Below are 18,770 nucleotides of genomic sequence, written 5' to 3' on the forward strand. Positions count from 1 at the left end.
CCGAACCCTACGCAATACAAAGATGTTCCCCAAATTTCTACTTCACAGACCTGTTTTGGTTTTCTCTAAAACACAAGTATGGAGTTAGGCATCACCACCCACAGTTAATATGCACCAATGTGTTAGGGCTACAATGGGTTTTTGTTTTGGCCATGTGCTCAGTAAGCAACACTCCAGAAACTAGATGTTACATTTCAAATAAATACTCATTTTGACATCAGACTTTCATTTGGGTGTGGAAACGGCCCTTAGCTCTTTGCCTTCCAGTAAGTCAATTTTTCAACCATAGCAGGACATCAAGAAAAGACCACCATCAATCGGTTTTCAACGTCTGATGATTGGTGACTGGAGATCAGTTGAAGGTCACATCTCTCACCAACAGGGACAGTCTCCAACCCTTCTCAGAACCTCAATATGTCAATCAGTTCAGAAAATGGCTGGATGTTCAGTTTGCAGTAACAGTGAATGTGTAATTCCATGGTCCCATCAGAGGGTGCAGTTTGTGCTGCTGTCAAACATTTGCTGTAATCTGTGTGGATTCATGTTGAAATATATTCTGTGTGAAACTACAGTTTGTAACTTTAAAGACATTTTAAAACATGAACAAGAAAACATATTCAGACAATTTTGATTTTTCACAGTATTCGTATATATTCGTATATATCACAGTTGTCCAGATAATTTATGAAAAGTTAAAATACTAAGTGTAAAAAATGTCATGCTCTAATCACCTTTGACGTTCACCTCAAAATGTTATTTGGTCATTACATGATTTCTGCCTGCTGTTGGTACTAAACTCAATTATATTACATTTGTGGTTTGCACCAGTTTTTTTCTTTTTTGACTCAGAGGTCGGTGTTGACTGAGCGAACTTTTGTTCCTAAGCCTTTCAGACATACGTCACTTGTGTAAATAAAGGCTGCTGCTGAGGTCAGAGGTCATGTTCAGAATCTAATGCTTTAGTTTGTCTCAATGAACATGTTATGAGCTCATATAGCAAACAGCATATTGGGAAGAAGAAGCAGGAGTGGTTAAATAAAAACATGAAGGTAAAGAGACATGCAGCAACCTCTTAGTATTGATCTGGCTTCTGCCTGACTTAGGACAGCTCACACATCAAATATTTACCTGCTGATACTGAGGTGAAAGTCTTCCAGTGGTGTTCAGCTTGTGGTCACACATACTTCACAAACCAACCTGAAATGAGACTAAAACTTTTTTTTTTTAAACCCTACAGTGACAGGTGTTTCTCATTGCATCTGAGTAATAAAGAAGTTGAGTCCTTTTATTTTATTATTTATTTATTTATTTATTTATTCATTCATTCATATTCTTTCAGATCTGATCATTGTAATATAAAAGTCGTTTAGGATTTAACAGGACATAATAAATACAAAGCTGAATCTCTCCTAGCCCACCCCACTCCCATGGAGGCCAACACTACCCTCCGGTGGTGGTTAGACAGAATGGCACGTAAGCTTGTTACAGAGTGTGGAATTAATCCAGCTCAAACAATAAACTCAATAAATAAAATAAACATGAAACTATATAACATCATCCAGAACAAAAAACCCTACATAATCTTAAATAACATCAAGTTATTTCTTTTCAAATCAAAGTATTGCACTTGAAGTTCTGATGCAGAGATTAACTTTTTGTGGTGTTACGCCACAGTTACCCATGATTCAGCCATTGAAAAGCAGAGTTTACTAGACTGCATACTTATTCTAACATTTCTGGGATAATTTGTTTGGGAGGACTAGTGCAGCTCGATTGTTTCAGAGCTTCATCTGCTGGGTTTCTGCATAAATTGTCAAAGCTCATGTTTTGACAATTTATGTATGAACATACGTATTTATGTATTTTTCAAAAACACCAACAACAGACTTTCATTATAAAACAGCTCTAAAATTATTGGTAAACAATAAAAGAGTTGGTTGTCTTCTTATTTTAACAGCTCCTCCATAATACACAGCAGGCACATAACAAAAAGCCAGTACTGTTCATTGGATATGCTGGCACTCACAGTTGAACCATCATATCTAATTATTAAAACATCTTAAAATCTTTTAAATACACTGAGGTGTCATTCTGAAACCTAAAACCAAACTAATGAGGCTCAGCTATTGTAATACTCATGGCCTGAATGTGGATGAGGATATCAGGCCATGAGTCTCTAGAAGGACAGATTGATACCAGGACAGTCCTCACACACTGCCATTTCTGTTTGGTGCCACAGCTAAAGATAAAGGAGCAGCCGTATTAGGAGGATTTTAAAGTAACAAAGCTTTGCCTGTTGTTCTCTTTTGAAAAAAAAAAAAAAATACTATTGCAGCTTATTGCTAATGTTTGTTGTAGATGATTTCAGAGTTTTTCTCTGTGTCTTCTTTTAAGTCACATATAGTCAGTGAGGTGTCATTCTGAAGCCCAAACCCAGGATAAAGAGGTTCAGTGAATGTGGTGTTGAAGGTGTGAATGTGATTGAGGCTGTCAGAAGAGACTCTGTAGAAGGACAGAGTGCCAGCAGCAGCATCCAAATACACTGCTACTCTGTTAGAGACAGAGGATGAGGAGGGGAGACGACTGAATGTTACACTGTTGTTGTGGCACAAAGAGTAACCATCATGAAAGCAGCCCAGGCACCAGGATTGATCATTCCTTCCAAGCCATGAGTGGTTTGTGTCTCCTTTCCTTCTGATTCCTTTATAACTCATGGCAATATCAACCCTTCCTGTCCACTCGACCTCCCAGTAACAACGACCAGTCAGACCATTGTTACACAACAGCTGAGAACGTTCAAATCTGTCTGGATGATCAGGATATGACTGATCCTCTTTCAGATGGGTTGCCTTCCTGTTGTTGTCACATAGTTGGAGTTTTCTGTTTACTGTGTTTGTGTCGATTGTGAGTTGACAGGAATCTGATGGAGAAAAAAGAATTGCAGTTAAGCTGTGTTTTAACATTTATCTGTTTGACACAAAACTATGAGGTTTAATGGTGGATTGTAAATGAACACGGTCTAAACATATTGATTATGTAAGTAAAATGAGTGGAGGTCTGTCAGTGGTGACAAGAGGTTAGTTGATTGATTGGGTGGGTTAAGGCTGCAAGCCTGGTCAGCGCCATCTTACCCTTCCGACCATACATACATTACACAAACATCACATGGGGAAGACAGGTCAGAGAGGTATAACAATGGAAAATACACAACACAAGAAAGGAAAAACCCCACCTCAGCACTAGAGATGGCACGATACCACTTTTTTATGTCCGATACCGATACCGATATCATAAATTTGGATATCTGCCGATACCGATATGAATCCGATATAGTGTTTTTTAATCAACAAAACTGTTTTTTTTAATATCTTGCTGCATTTTGTATAAGTTCATACTCAAGTTTAAAACAACAACTACACTAAAGCTATTCTGTTATACCTGTATGCAAAAAAAAATAAATTTCATAGTTCAGCAATACTGATCAATCTAATAAACTTAAACCTACACCATCCTCCCTATTCTGGTATTTTAAAGAGTACTTAGCGTAAATATTAAGCAACCTAACTAATAGGGTTCCAACTCCCAGCAACAACAAAAATAAATAAATAAAAAATAGGGAACCACCCCTCACGCTCCACCTCATGATGCTTAATCGACGTAATCAACCTTAATTTGATGCAGTGTGAAAAAATAAATGCACAGAAATCAATTATTTTTCAAGAAATATTAAATAGATTCAACATCTTTCTTCAACAAAATTGCAGACTGCACAGATGGTACCTTCCCAAAGGAAAAAGTACTATAGCTTACTAGGGTATATATATTAGACTTAATAGTCACTATATACAGTAATTGACTTCTATTCATTTTACATCAAATTAAAACTTTGGGTGTCAGATAATTATTTATTAAAAGCTAGACATTTTAAATGAGAATAAGAAAGAAAAGTATGTCTTTGTGCCCCCTTTTCCCTGTTAATGCCCTATCGGCCCCCCTGGCTAAACTTTGCTAGATCCGCCCCTGCACAGTTACCAGCCGTCAGCTACGTAGAAAAAGATCCTCGAGTAGAAAGTAATATTAAATAAATTCTAACAACAGCTGATCAAGCTTAAACGTGCTTCTGTTGTTCAGCCGCTGGTTTCCTCTTTCTGGTGCAAAGTGGGCCAAAAACAAACCAGAGAGACGGACTCGCGACAGAAAAGCCGATCAGCTGATCATTAAGCAGTTTCATGATTGAAGTAGCAGCCAGAAGAGGCAGTCGCTCCATATATCGTTTGGTAAGCTTAACGCAGGAATGCTTTACAAACATTCAGAGATGGACTTACACACTTGCTTTACTTCTCTCGGGGATAACTTTATCGGAGATGAAATGCCGGGTTGCTAGTGAAGCTCCACATGCTATCCAGACCACCGACAGGTCCCGCATGCCACAGCCGCTCTATCACGTGATGCATACTGCTCCGACGTGCTAACGTTCTGAGGTGAGTTACGGCGTGTTGCAAGTTTTGTGAGGTGCTTTCGTGATATTTAATGGATCGGATTACATTTTTTATTTTTCTCCGATATCCGATCCAGTAATTTAGGTCAATATCGGACCGATACCGATACGTAATATCGGATCGGTCCATCTCTACTCAGCACATAGCACATAAATCAGCACATAGCACAAAATTCAGCACATCTCACAACACAGAAGACATAAGCTTCGAAGTGTAGGTCTGTGTCAGTGTACATGCGTATGTGTGCGTGTGTGTGTTCCGTGTTCAGCCGATAGAAAATGTCCCTTCACTCGGTTAGGCAACTGTCAACAGTCTTCGGTCGACGCGGGTTTCCTTGATGGAAGGGGAAGAGTCACAACACAGTCTTGTTATCTAAGGGAGAATTTTTGTTATTCCTGTCAGCTTTTGCCTTGAGCATCCAGCTGGCGCCAGGGGAGCCGCATGAGATGAAGATGGTAGTGCGAACAAACTGCTTCCAATTTTACAGTAGGTCTAATGTCCATCACTGGTCAACATATCTCTCAATTCCCATTTTTCTTCTCCAAGATGTTATCCATATTGCGTTCAATAAACACAGTCTGAGTACTCACAGCCCTGCCCATCGTCTATCATGTCAGCCAGCCTTGTGGGATTTTGAACAGCTGTAGGCGCTTCTTGTTCTTCGATAAGCCAGGTCCGAACGAGCTCCAATCAGCCAGAACTCTGTTATCATGGTTCCGAATTGGTAGATGTCGTTTGATGTTCTCCATCAAGAGTATCACCAGAAACACGACGCAACAGACCATCGAGTACCTGGCAGCAAACATCTCCGCAGGACAATTGGGTTCTACCAAGCCCAGCAGTTTGTCAATTTTGTTAAGGGACCAGTTGATCAAATCCATAATTCTTCTTTAGGTTTTTAAAAGAACAAGTCTGGGAGACTCTCTTAGGGTTAGAGAATAAGCGAGACTATACAAAGACATGAGAAGCCAAGGGAAGATAAGGGAGAGGGAGAGGCAGAGAGAGAAAAGTGCGACCACCTCCGTCAAGAGCCAAGAAGAAAGTTCTGGCACAGCCTAACTATTGCAGTGTGATCTGGTCCAGTGCTTTAATAAAAGAAATTAAATTACAACTAACTCGAAATAAAGCTCCATGATGTCATGATGAGTGCTGTGTGGCTGGCAGGATGTGTACCCAAATGCAGGACTCAGAAAAGGAAAGTTAACTTAAAGCGCAGCTTTATTGCTGGGAAAACTCTTCACAGAAATAAACATCACAAAACGAACTAAAAATCACAACATGAAACTAAACATTAAACTAGCTGTTGGAAGAGAGGATGTACTGTATCTGTGCAGAGTGGATATGAGTGCAAATTTATAACCTTGATCTTGCAACAGTAGTCATATCTTCCCTCTAGTGAACCTAATGCTGTCTGTAATGTAGAACCTACTGTGGTGTTCCAGTATTCACATATTCTGGTGCCAACTGAATTTCAGCCAACAACCTGACAGCCAGTAACACATTGTTGGCGTATCGGTAGTCCACCAATCCAGATACCAAGAATAAAGAACCACCACCCAATAAAAACTATTTATTTATACTGTTTATCTTGTGATTAAAAACCACCTGACTGATTGAAATTTCTTAATCATATCACATGCTCTGGTTTAAATACAAACTAATTTCAATTCTACTCACTGCTGAGCTGCATCGCATCTGGATATCGATGAAAATTGTCACTACTTTGAGGGAAAAACTCATTCGAGATTTTACAAAACAAAAACATACTTACACTTCCTCAGACCTGGTATCAACCACTCGACACCAACCGGTTCCAAGCTAAAGTGATACGTTTAGACAAATTCAGATCATCCTATCATTTTATATTATAAAGTGATGTGTTTATAATGTTAGTAACAAGATCACCCAGATACCTGAGAGTCTCCAGTCTCCTGAGTGGATCCTCAAGTCCGCATAGCAGCAGCTTCCCCCCGTCTCCTGTATGATTGTAGCTCAGGTCGAGCTGTCGCAGATGGGATGATGGGTTGGAATGAATAGCTAAGGCCAGAGAAGCACAACCTTCCTCTGTGATCAGACAGCCTGACAGACTGCAGACAAGCAAAATGAGATACATGTCAGTTCATGTGGGAATGCCAGTGTACAATTTAATGGTATTAGAGAACAGCATACTTATGGCTAAAATGATGATAACTCTTAATTTAAATTGTGACAATTAGCTTTTCCTTTCATTGAAAATGTGTTAATAAAATACTAATAGAATTCTAAAACTAAAGAGCCTGAAAACTCAAGACATTACTAACAGTTGCTTAAGACTGAATAAAGCACATGTCCTCCATGACTCAAATTGCTTTACCCTACAGGAGAATGAGGTCTTGAATGCACTTTTTTTTGACTAGTTAGCAAGCATAGCAAGAGAGAAAATGTTTTTTTGTTGTTGTCATCAGGCTGCTTCTAGGTATCGTAGCTCAAATAATAAACATCTCACCAGAGAGTTTCCAGTTTACAATGTGGACTCTCCAGCCCAGCAGAAAGCTTTTTCACTCCCCAAACATTCAGGTTATTGTTACTCAGGTCCAACTCTCTCAGATGTGAGGATTGGGAGCTGAGAATTGAGGACAAACCTTCACAGCTTTTCTCTGAGAGGTTACAGCCACTCATTCTTTAAGAAAAAGAGGACAACTGATCAGTAAAACAATCCACTTACTGACACACGTTAACTAATTCTACTAACTTGTTCTCCTGCTGTTTGTAGAAAATCCAGCAACTAAGATTTATGTACTTACAAAGCTTTCTTGGAGGACTTGACCACTGGAAGTAGCCTGAGAAGACCCTCCTCAGAGGGGGAGTACTTCTTCAGATCAAACACATTCAAATCTTTTTCTGATGACAGTAAGATGAAGACCAGAGCTGACCACTGAGCTGGAGACAGTTCATCCCTAGAGAGACTTCCTGAATTCAGGGACTGTTGGATCTCCTCCACTAGAGAATGATCATTCAGTTCGTTCAAACAGTGGAACAGGTTGATGCTTTTCTCTGCAGACAAATTGTCACTGATATTATTCTTGATGTACTCGACTGTTTTCTGAATTGTCACTGAGCTACTTCTTGTCTTCGTCAGCAGTCCTTGTAGCAGAGCTTGGTTGGTTTCCCATGAAAGACCCAGGAGGAAGCGGAGGAACAAGTCCAGATGTCCATTTGGACTCTGTAAAGCGCTGTCCACAGCACTCTGATATAAATGTGTCTCTGCAGATTCTCTTGATTCATACTTTTTGGAGGGTGTTTGTTTTTCTAGAAGATTGAGTTCAGAGCAGAAGAAGGTCAGATGAACATGAAGAGCAGCCAAAAACTCCTGAACACTCAGATGGACAAAGCAGAACACCTTGTCCTGGTACAGTCCTCTCTCCTCTTTAAAGATCTGTGTGAACACTCCTGAGTACACTGAGGCTACTCTGATATCAATACCACACTCTGTCAGGTCTGATTCATAGAAGATCAGGTTTCCTTTCCGCAGCTGATTAAAAGCCAGTTTTCCCAGAGACTCTACCATCTTCCTGCTCTCTGGACTCCAGTGTGGATCTGTTTCAGCTCCTCCATCGTACTTGACTTTTTTCACTTTGGCCTGAACCACCAGGAAATATATGTACATCTCAGTCAGGTTCTTGGGCAGCTGTCCTCCCTGTCTAGTTTTCAGCACATCCTCCAGAACTGTCGCAGTGATCCAGCAGAAGATTGGGATGTGGCACATGATGTAGAGGCTCCGTGATGTCTTGATGTGGGAGATTATTTTGATAGCTAGCTTCTTATCTTGAAATCTCTTCTTGAAGTACTGCTCTTTCTGTTGTTCAGTGAACCCTCTGACCTCTGTCACCATATCAACATACTGATGAGGGATCTGATTGGCTGCTGCAGGTCGTGTGGTTATCCAGAGGCGAGCAGATGGAAGTAGTTTTCTCTTGATGAGGTTTGTCAGCAGCACTTCGACTGAGGTGGACTTTGTGATATCAGTCAAGACCTCAGTTTTCTGAAAGTCCAGAGGAAGTCGACACTCATCCAGACCATCAAAGATAAACAGAACCTTGAAGTCTTCAAAGCTGCAGATTCCTGCATCTTTAGTTTCAGTAAAGAAGTGATGAATAAGTTCCACCAAGCTGAACTTTTCCTCCTTCATGACATTCAGCTCTCTGAAGGTGAATGGAAATATGAAATGGATGTCTTGGTTGGTTTTGTCTTCAGCCCAATCCAGAGTGAACTTCTGTGTTAAAATTGTTTTCCCAATGCCAGCCACTCCTTTTGTCAGCACTGTTTTGATTGGTTCATCTCTTTCGGGTGAGGCTTTAAAAATTTCTTCTTGCCTGATTGTTCTTTCTGGTTTGTCTAGTTTCCGGGATGCTGTTTCAATTTGTCGGACCTCATGCTGATCATTGACCTCTGCAGTCCCTCCCTCTGTGATGTAGAGCTCTGTGTAGATCTGATTCAGAAGAGTTGAGTTTCCTGCTTTAGCAATCCCCTCAAACATGCACTGGAACCTCTTCTTCATTGTACATTTGAGATGTTGTTGGCATGTAGCTGGAGTTCCTGATTGAACAAAGAACAAATCCCATAAATTTGAACATTTGATATTAATGTAGAAGATGTAACTCTGACATTTCACATCCCAACCCTAGATAAGAGAGGCTAGGCAATGGACTAGCAGCCCAAAACCAAAACAATACATCCACTGACACAGTGAAGAAAAAAAAGAAAATTGTTCTCCCCCCCCCAAAACCCCCCCCCCCCCCCCCCCCCCACCTATTCTTATATGTTGAATGCCAGGATCTCCCTAAAACAGGCCAACCAGTCTTCAACCACCTAGGATATGCATTATAAGTTCATGAAAAGAAAGTGTTGTGAAGATCGGGAAATCAGTTCAAACTGCCACAGAAGTGCAGTAGTGTAACTACTTAGTGGGAATCTGTAGGACCAGATGGGCAAAGTGTGAGCAGAAAAGGCAAACATCAGGTGAGATGATTCTGGGTACTTCACCTGAGGAGGAAGGTGCTGAACGAACTTAAGGCATAGCACCAGGCTGCAATACTTGGCACAGAGAGCATTTGTAGAATGAGAAGCTCATGAGAGAAGATTCATCAGTATGGCTTCCAAGATCACAAAAAAATATAGCTCCATGAATGTCATTAAGAGCTATGCACCATTTTATGTAAGTGATGCTCGGACCAAAGATGTTTTGTTAATATCCGAACAATGCCTTTCTTCAGAAAATACTGAAAGAAGAGAAAAGCTGGAACATCCTGAATTCTCTAACAGGACGACTCACATACAGATGAAGGCAAAATTATTCCCCACCTATCAAAGTCTTTATCAAAAACTCCCCTAACTTTCCCAATTGCTTTTTTGACCATTTCATGCATGAAATATGACAACCTCAATCAGGATTTTTTAAAAGTATTTTTATTCATCTTTAGGCATGAAAAAAAGATTTTTGAACTTTTCAGTTTTTTACATGTCCCCTTAGGTGGACAACATGGGTTTTGACTTATGACTTTCACAAACAAATAAATAATATACACTGTATAAAAACGATAACATAACAAAATATGTTTTTATATATTTTAAATATATTTTATAACAATATAACAAATGTAACAAATATATGTAGAGGCTCTGTGATGTCTTGACTGCCACCCACTGGCTGACCAGTGAGTGGCAGGGTATGGACTGACACATAAGTGTCCAATGTAGTGGTTTAGGTGCAACTATACCATTAACACTAACACACATACAAAAAAAACAGCCTTTGAATAGTTGTCCACTATAGTGACCACTATGCGTAAAAGGGTTAAGTGGGATTTTCAAAATAACATTTCTCAACATACTACTTCTTGTTAGAAAGTAGGAATGATTTATGTTTGTACACAATTTCAGACTGATATCAGAAAAAAAAACCAAAAAAAACTACTAGGCTCAATATTATTAACCCCCTGAAAAACGATTTTTGAGCATTAACGTTGTAAGTCTCGCAGCTTAGAAAATCCAGTTAAAATTGAGGATCCTCTTCTAATTTGCACGCAATGTAAGAACCACAGCAAGGCTTCGAGATGTCACTTGAGGAAGCATACCAAAGACAAAAGAAACAGCTTAGACTTGATTGAAAGAATTGTTGACACTCTCCAAGATATCGATATACAAAGTTCTAATAGTATTTAATAATAGTATCTAATAGTAAGAATGAAAGATTTCAAAGTAGTGATGTGGGGATTGATACTGAAATATCGATTCCTCCGATACCAGTCATTTATATTCTAGAATCGATTCTCACATTAAAATATGGATATTTTAGTAATTTAGAGTAAATTTGTAGTTTATCATTAACAGGAACACAGTGGAAAGAAGCTATTTCATTCGGATTGTCTACATTGGAAGGAACTACTTCCTCTTACGCCTTTCATAGTCATGTGCGAAATACGGCTATATAAATGTCTCCACCCCCTGGCGTGCGCACTCACAACAATGGCTGAGTGTAAACGGAGTCATGTGTGGACGTATTTTACATCCACAAACAGCCGAGACGTGGTTTGCAATACATGTGGCAAGAAAATGAGGTGTTGTACAACGCCACTAACCTTGTCAAACACCTCAGAGTAAATCATATCACAGAATATGATGAGCGTATGTTGAGGTGAACTGAAGAGGAGGAGAGGGACAGGTGCTGCTAGGGCGAGACAGACGCCTCTCACGGAGTCCTTTAGTGCTGCAGGCAGGCAAGGTTTTCAAATAGCGCACAACTTAAATTTTTTTTATTTCTATATGATGAACTTTGCATTATTAAGTGATAAGAACAAGTAATCTGATGTCCTGTAATCATTATGACGCTATAATTTGAGATACAATAAAAGATACAATAAATAAAAAAAGTTTTTGTACAGAGTATCGGTATTGGATCGGTATCGGATCAGTATCGTCGATACCACCCTGAATTTTACTTGGTATCGGATCAGAAAGGAGATCAGTGATATCGCACATCACTACTGAAAAGACAAATGACATGACCTGTCTGGAAAGGACAGTCTTGGGCCTTTTATGTCATTTAGGGAATCAGCTTATGTAGAAGTGCAATGTTTATTGGTTTATCTGGTTATACTGGAAGACAGTGAATGATGCACAATTCATGATTTGATTGTTTATTATACTCAGCACTTTTGTATATGTTTTGTTTATAGACCACAGACATCCACTCCCGCACCTACGAGTCCTTGTACGCCCCATCTGTAAGCCTGTGGTTGCATTACTGTGCTGTAGTGTTAACGAATGACAGTAAAGAAGGAAGAACCTAATTTGAACTCCTGTTAGTTCTGACCGGCACCACTGCTATTCAGCCAACGCCTATACAGTCATTGGTGAAACCCAAATAATTAGTGGCAGACCAAGAAAACCTGCACTTCTGCTGAATTGGACTGGACATCTTCAAGCCAGACTGCAGTATGTTAAGCACAACCTGGAAAAAGACTATCCATACTGAAACCACATCCTAAGGTCAGATAAGACAAAATTAGGGCTCTTTGGTTATGTTTGGAGAACATTCTGATCCACAATGCTGCACTGACAGGAGCTAGAGAGAAAGAGAGCATATTTCTCTCATATTGGCTTTTCTTCATTGACTCCCAGTTAAATCTAGAAAATTTGATGGGCTTACTTGTGGTTCCTAGAGTATTTAAAGGTAGAATGGGAGGCAGAGCCTTCATCTTTCTGGCCTCTCTTCTCTGGAAAGATGCACAGTTTGCTATTAGTATCCAGGTTCATAATTTCAACCAAGGTGATTTTTGATATTTGGGAAATAATTTTATTTCTGAAATTTAAATCTTAAATTATGCATATTTAGCAAGACCATGTTAAAACATTATTTGGTCTCTTTAAAAGGATATGGGTAAAATAATTTTATGGTCCAAAACAAAGATTAGATGAAAAATATGGTTTGCCAGTGAAATTTCAGGTGAAGATTAGACCATTTGACACCCGTGTTTTCCCAAACCCTGCCACAAGCGGTTGTAGGGTTGCAATGACGGTGCTGCTCAGGACTGTAAATACTGCCTGAGCCAGACTCTTAAAAACTGTTTTCTTCCTGGTAACACCTCTCACTCTTCATTGATGAAGTGAGGTCACAAAAGCTGAGATTTACAGTGGATTTGAGGAAATCACAAACATACACCAGAACACAGTCTGAACTTTATAACCAGACGTGGAATGAGTGGGACATAATGTGATAGCAGCCAGGTGTTGGTTTTTTATGAACCTAGTTGGAAAAAAACATGTCTGATCTGGACACTACACTTGATCTTTATAGAAAATGTTCTTACTTCTTTGTAGAGAGTCAGCCAAGGCCTCCTGCTTCATCCACCTCAGGAAGTCATCTACCATCTTCAGAAGAGCTTCTCTGCTGCTCCTCTTCTGGTTTTCACCCTCCAACATCTCCTTATCCTTCCACTGACTCGCTAAACATTCTGGATGATCTGGACTCAGAACTTTCTGGATCTTCTTCAGTTCATTCTTCACAAAAGTGATGATGTTTTCTTCCAGCAACTAGAACAGAATACTATATATTTTTTTAACATGAATCGTATAATTACCAGAAACATCGTATCTGGTCTTGTACAGAATTTCAACCTACAGGCCTACAAATTACTATAAAGGAACTTTATTACAAAGCCTGCCACTTCATCTATACTGGATGTATAGAAATAATGACTACACAGCTTTACATAAGCTAGTCAGTCAGTCAAATACAATACAACACTGAGAACAGGTGTTACTGTAGAGTTTTAGGTTTGTCCTCTTTATGATTTCATATTAACAATGCCAGAGAATTTTGTTGAACTGAATTACGTCAACAAGAATTTGATTTAATCTGATGAAACTGCGCTACTTGATGTATAAGGAGCTTGGAAGGACACAATCTGGACTTCTTGAAGTTTCTTGCAGACGTTTCAACTCTCATCCGAGAAGCTTCTTCGGTTCTAAGAGCAAGAGAGAGTCCCAGATTTTTAAGCCCCGTTGGGAGTGTCCCTAAGCCCTTTTGGCTTGTTCATCTTCTTGAAATTTAAGGAAGTCCAGATGCTTTCCTTCCAAGCTCTTTAGACTATGATGACTGGATGACCGAGAACCTTCACAGACATGTGCTGCTTGATGTTATATTAGTACACAGTCCTGTTTGATTCGTAGCTCAAGTGAAGGACGTTTCTGTTCATGTACAGACCCTAAATATGGAGTCCAGGTGTTTTTGATCCTGCTGTTCAGACTGACCACTAGGAACCTCTGAGCTCTCCTGATGCATCCTGTAAAAACATAAACTATTAGTTAATATTTGATATAAACTTGAACTAAACATTTGAACAAAAATCTGACCAAACTTCGGCTGCTCAAAAAAAGCAGAAATCATCAACACAGCTTTACTGTCTTCCTTTAGCTTCTATTATGTCTGACTTTCTGTCTAAATGCACTGTTTGAATATTCTACAAGTTGCCAGTTGCCAAACAATACAAAAAAATAGACGACCCTTTACTTTGAAGGATTTTGCATTTCGCCTTCACAGCAGCAACAAAAGAACTTTTAGTGAATAATGTGACTTCTAATTGTGAAGATAGGACATAATTTGTTATTTTTACTTTCATATTGTGATGCCAACAAAATGATGCGTTATTTTGAGGAAACTAATTAGTGTTTAATGGACACAAAATAATCTTATTGAAGTAATGACATCAGTGTAGCAAAATAATAACCATTATCTCTCGGAGAAAATGCTAACGTTTTCTGACACTTGTAAGTTTTCTGTTTATTTTGAAAGTATGAATTAATTCCAGTCACTTGTTTGAAAGTCATCAGGTCTTTTACGTTTGTCATAATAATTAATTAGGTGTACAAGTAAAATACTCAAGAATCCAAAAGCACATGCAAAAAACTGTAAATCATTGTTCCTGACTTTTATTGACTTTAGACCAGATCTTGCTTAAATTTTTGTCTTTCTTTTATTGTGGGTTAGATTTGAACACTTGAAAAAAAAAAAGCGTCAATGTGCAACTAAAACAGCAAATAGTGGCCCAATGTAGGATCAAAATACTAGTGAAAACTAGCCCAAACTGGAGCTAAAGCTTTAGCAGTTCTAAGTTTAATGCTCCAGTCTCTTGTGGATCTTGTAAAATAAGATAACAGAAAGCTTTGTGCATTCATTAAAGGGCATATACTCTCCTGGAAGATATAAACAGTGGCACATATAACACTAAATCTATCTATTTGTCAAATTTTACAAATCTATTTGTAGTTTTAGTGTTGAAAGTACTTGTGAGAGAGTTATTCAGAACATCTTTCACAAACTCTGTACACACAGGAGGTTCGCCATCACAGAGGGGTTAACTCACTTTGCCTGTGAAGAAGGTTTCTGTGTAAAATGTCACAGTGGCTTCTTCAACTGGCTGCTATTCACAGACACACAGCTGGATTCAGCTTCAGAGGAGTCGACTCTGTGATCAATGCTGTTCTATTAAGCCTATACAATCATATACTTTTATGTAAAATATTCATTTTCATATTATGGTAACTTACTTTTTGGCAGTATGTCTAAAACTGGTGTTTAAATTATTTGGCCGTTCACTTTTTGAGGACACACAGCTGGGTTCAGGTCTCGGAGAATTCAGCATCTGATGGATCCTAAAAATAAATAGCCTTGCATGAAAAAACGTCATATGTGGATTTGAAGTTAATTCTTTAAATCAGTTAATATTGAAAACAACTCACGTTTTACTGGAGGAACTTTTTTGTTTGAAATCAGTCGCAAGTTCTTTTGAATCGTTGCTCTTTAAGGACACACAGCTGGGTCCAGGTCCAGGTTGGTTCCTGTGAATAATGATGGAGCAGTGGTGTGAGTGCTGAGCTGTGACATGGAGAAGAGTCATGGACAGTTAAAGATGGGCATCTTACCTCTGAGCTTTGGTCTGGCTCTCATGTTCCCCACACAGAGCGGTTTTAGAGGGGGGGACTCCCTCCTCTCTGTCCTCACACTGATCCATAGCAGAGCCCACTCCTTCACACAAACAAAACTTCATGAGTGGATGAACATCAGATTTGTTGGAAATGAACTGAGAACCAGGGACAGCAGCTAATAGTAGGAGACAGATAAAAAGAAAAACAGATAATATGTGGACAGCGTTTAGGTTTGTCAGCTGTCAGATAATTACACGTATGTCACAGTTAGGTTTTTATCCCACCTGTTAGCAACTCTCGTATGACTTCAGTAAGATTCACATGCATCCATTAGTTGTTAATGTGATTGTGTTCTCTCATTTTCTTAATGTTTTTTGAGTACTCAATGTCCATGATTCACCTGCAGGAGCTTTGTGTCTTACATGGGTCGACACCATTGTATTTACTTTGGCAACAAAACAGTGAATCAGGGTTCAAATAAGAAGAGTCTGCAGATGGTGAGAAGTCCTCCTTTTTGTGCTGTGTGGAGCTGCCAGCCCTAACCCTCTGCTTCCTTGTGATCTATGCAGTTTTTACTGTGAGATGAAACTCAATAAAATAGTTTCAACTGTGGTTCAACTTTGCCCATCTGTTGGCCAGGTTGAAGCAGATTTACAGCTGAATAAACTGTTCAGCAACAATTCTGTTGACACTGTGTGGCTTTTAGGTCTAACTGTGAGGCAAATAGAGAGTTAACAGCTGTGTATACAGGCATGGTTAAAACAGATAGTTAAATGTTTGTGTACAGCAGGTTTAACAAGTTTAACAAGGTTTTAAACTACAGCAAACATGTAACTGGACTTAAATCAGATAATATAGCAAAAACAAGAATCAAACACTTCCTGTAAAATATTCTTAGGTATGTTTAAGACTTTGATCTGTGTGCTTAACAAGTTTATTAGACTACCTGACATTAAAAAAAAAAAACAACAACAACAAGAAAACACAAAGACTTGAGAAATCTGCCAAAAACTTGTTTAAAACTAAATGATGGTATAATGAAATTGCTGTTTATCGGGCAAATTACAAACTGAATCCACATTTTTATACCCAAATTTACACTGGACTTGTGTCAGAGATCAGAAATTAATCCATCAAATAACCACTAAAACATTTTTTTTCTGTGTTTTCTGTTCAGGAATGAAAGTAAATAACTGTAATAAAATTCTACTGTGCTTTACATTTTTTCTGCTTTTCTGTAAAAGAGAACATTTGGGTATGGATAACATGGATAATTATATTCTAGCATTAAAAATATAATTTAGATTGCAGAGGTTTTGCATACTGGTTGATTAATTGTTACAGAAACATAAACTGTTATTTTGGTAATAACTATTACTGTTAATATAAGGACAGCTGTGGCATAAACCTTACACTGGAGGTGGTTTGATAAACTTGTTCAGCACTGCAGCTAAAATGTCCTGATAAATCTTCAGTAAGTTACAGATAATTATTTATAGATTTTAATAAGTACGAAGATGTGAATGCTAACAGTCACACGGTCTATAGTCAGTCTACTGGGACAAATCATGGTATCATGGCTAAATGTGCTGTTTCACATTTCTTTCTCTGTTTTACAATCCAGGCCTTTTTCAGGGCAATAACTGTAACACTGTAAACTTTAATATTGGCCTAATTACTGCTTACAGAACATGTAACGCAGGAATGTCAAACTTGATTTAGTAATGAACCCAATTTGATCTCACGTGGGCTGAAAGAGTAAAATAATTTCACAATAATCCACTTTTTTGTGTTTTAATATAAACACGTTCAAGAATATTTTTACATTTACAACAGATCAAACAAACTGCCAAGATCTAGAAATACCTTCAGCACAGTTTCCCTGCCTGTGTTAAACTGTCTTAAACTTTGAAATGTGCAAAGTCGTCCAAAAGTGGGCTGTTTCTGGCCCCGAGGCCGCATGTTTGACACCACTGTATCTTTATGCCCTGAATAAAAACACACTGCATCCAAACAGCTGACAGGGTTTTTTTTTTTCACCGAGCAGATATTTACTCGCTCCAGGCATTTGTTCATTCCGGGACGTTATTTTGAGTCATTATCCAAATTTCCTTGTCACCAGATTCACTTTCTGATAGAAACCGCTTTACAAGTTTAATGGTTTGGCCTCAAGATACGATTTTAAAAGGTTCCCTTGTTAAAGCTACACTTCTATCAGCGCGCGTGCTTTCACAGATCTCTCCATCATACTTAACCAGTCCGCACGCTGGGCTCTGATAATCACATAAAATAAACACTCTACAGATCCGCTCTTACAAACAAACGAGCAACTTTGCAAACAAAAGCAAAGAATAAACCACAAACAAACACTTACCAAAGTATAAGTATCCACGTAAACATGACAAAAGCCAGTTTAACTAACCAGGAAATAAACAGAGGCTGGCCTGATACAGGAGATCGCCCCGCCCACCAGTCTACCTCAGCCGAACGACTGAAGTTCAAGTACAACCAAGTCCACTGTAGCTATTAGCGTTTCATGTGGTTTGAACTACTTCAAACAGAGTTAGTTTAGTGCACTGGTTAAACTATAGTCGTTATTTTCTAAGTAATATTTTCAGCGCGTGTTAACCATCAGTGTGCCACACCTACTGTAGTTACTAATGGTGACCACTAGAGGACAGTCACCACCATGAAAACTTCACCTGAAGCGCAGAAGCTTAAACGGCCATCAGCAGATTATATACCAGAGGCTCGGGAGCCAAACCGACTTCATTCTGTGGATTCTCTGAATGATGAAAACTTCATGATACAATTGCAGATTTCTTCATATATGACCTGCATGGAGAAGCTGAAAAAATGTCTGATACTGATGTACAAACCTGAACAAGAGGCTGTTGGTACCTGAATCTCACCACCAGCTTCTGAAAATAAAATTAGGCTCAGAATCAAAGCTCCAGTAGTCAGCTCTGTCCTGACACACAGTCCTGTGATTTACTGTTTTAAAGGACACCTTATACCACATGTGTCAGTGGTTTGACACACCCAGAGTCTGTGGCTTCACATTGAGTCAGGCAGGAGTTAGTCTGTGATCTCAGGCCAGAACAAAAGGACACCAGATCGCACCTCTGCCACAGAGCACTCCTTTGAGGTGGAGGACTTCTTTCCTCAATCAGAGATCTGTTTTCAGCCTCGGAGCTCAAACAATGCAAGTGGAAGACAGGACAGGGCGGTCTCTGATGGTGCTTCAACAGTTGTCAGCAAATAAAACTGCACACAGTCAGGGATCTATGATCAATTGATCAACTG

The 18,770-nt window shown here is 39.0% G+C and overlaps 1 protein-coding gene across 3 annotated transcripts; it reads right to left on the reverse strand.

The window, feature by feature from the left end:
* Positions 1-1,283: 1,283 nt before the first annotated feature.
* Positions 1,284-17,967, reverse strand: LOC146547116 (NLR family CARD domain-containing protein 3-like). Of its 3 annotated transcripts, none has more exons than XM_085265868.1 (11): positions 17,839-17,967; positions 15,462-15,639; positions 15,279-15,377; positions 15,087-15,191; positions 13,744-13,822; positions 12,848-13,070; positions 7,283-9,074; positions 6,985-7,158; positions 6,413-6,586; positions 6,271-6,317; positions 1,284-2,920 (listed from the first exon to the last, which is right to left on the reverse strand). In XM_085265868.1, the coding sequence occupies exons 2-11, from the start codon at positions 15,584-15,586 to the stop codon at positions 2,343-2,345; spliced, it is 3,396 nt and encodes a 1,131-aa protein (XP_085121994.1). In that variant the 5' UTR covers positions 15,587-15,639; positions 17,839-17,967; the 3' UTR covers positions 1,284-2,342. The 3 variants fall into 3 exon arrangements, with proteins under 3 accessions (XP_085121994.1, XP_085121995.1, XP_085121996.1); XM_085265869.1 differs by having other exon boundaries at positions 15,462-15,564; positions 17,839-17,958; XM_085265870.1 differs by lacking the exons at positions 15,087-15,191; positions 15,279-15,377; positions 15,462-15,639; positions 17,839-17,967 and having other exon boundaries at positions 12,848-13,083; positions 13,744-13,808.
* Between the last annotated feature and the right edge of the window lie 803 nt (positions 17,968-18,770).

Source organism: Mchenga conophoros, linkage group LG23 (assembly GCF_057382185.1).
Source record: "Mchenga conophoros isolate Kocher_MC1m ecotype Shallow Benthic linkage group LG23, M_conophoros_male_GT1.1, whole genome shotgun sequence".
Classification (NCBI taxonomy): Eukaryota; Metazoa; Chordata; class Actinopteri; order Cichliformes; family Cichlidae; genus Mchenga; species Mchenga conophoros.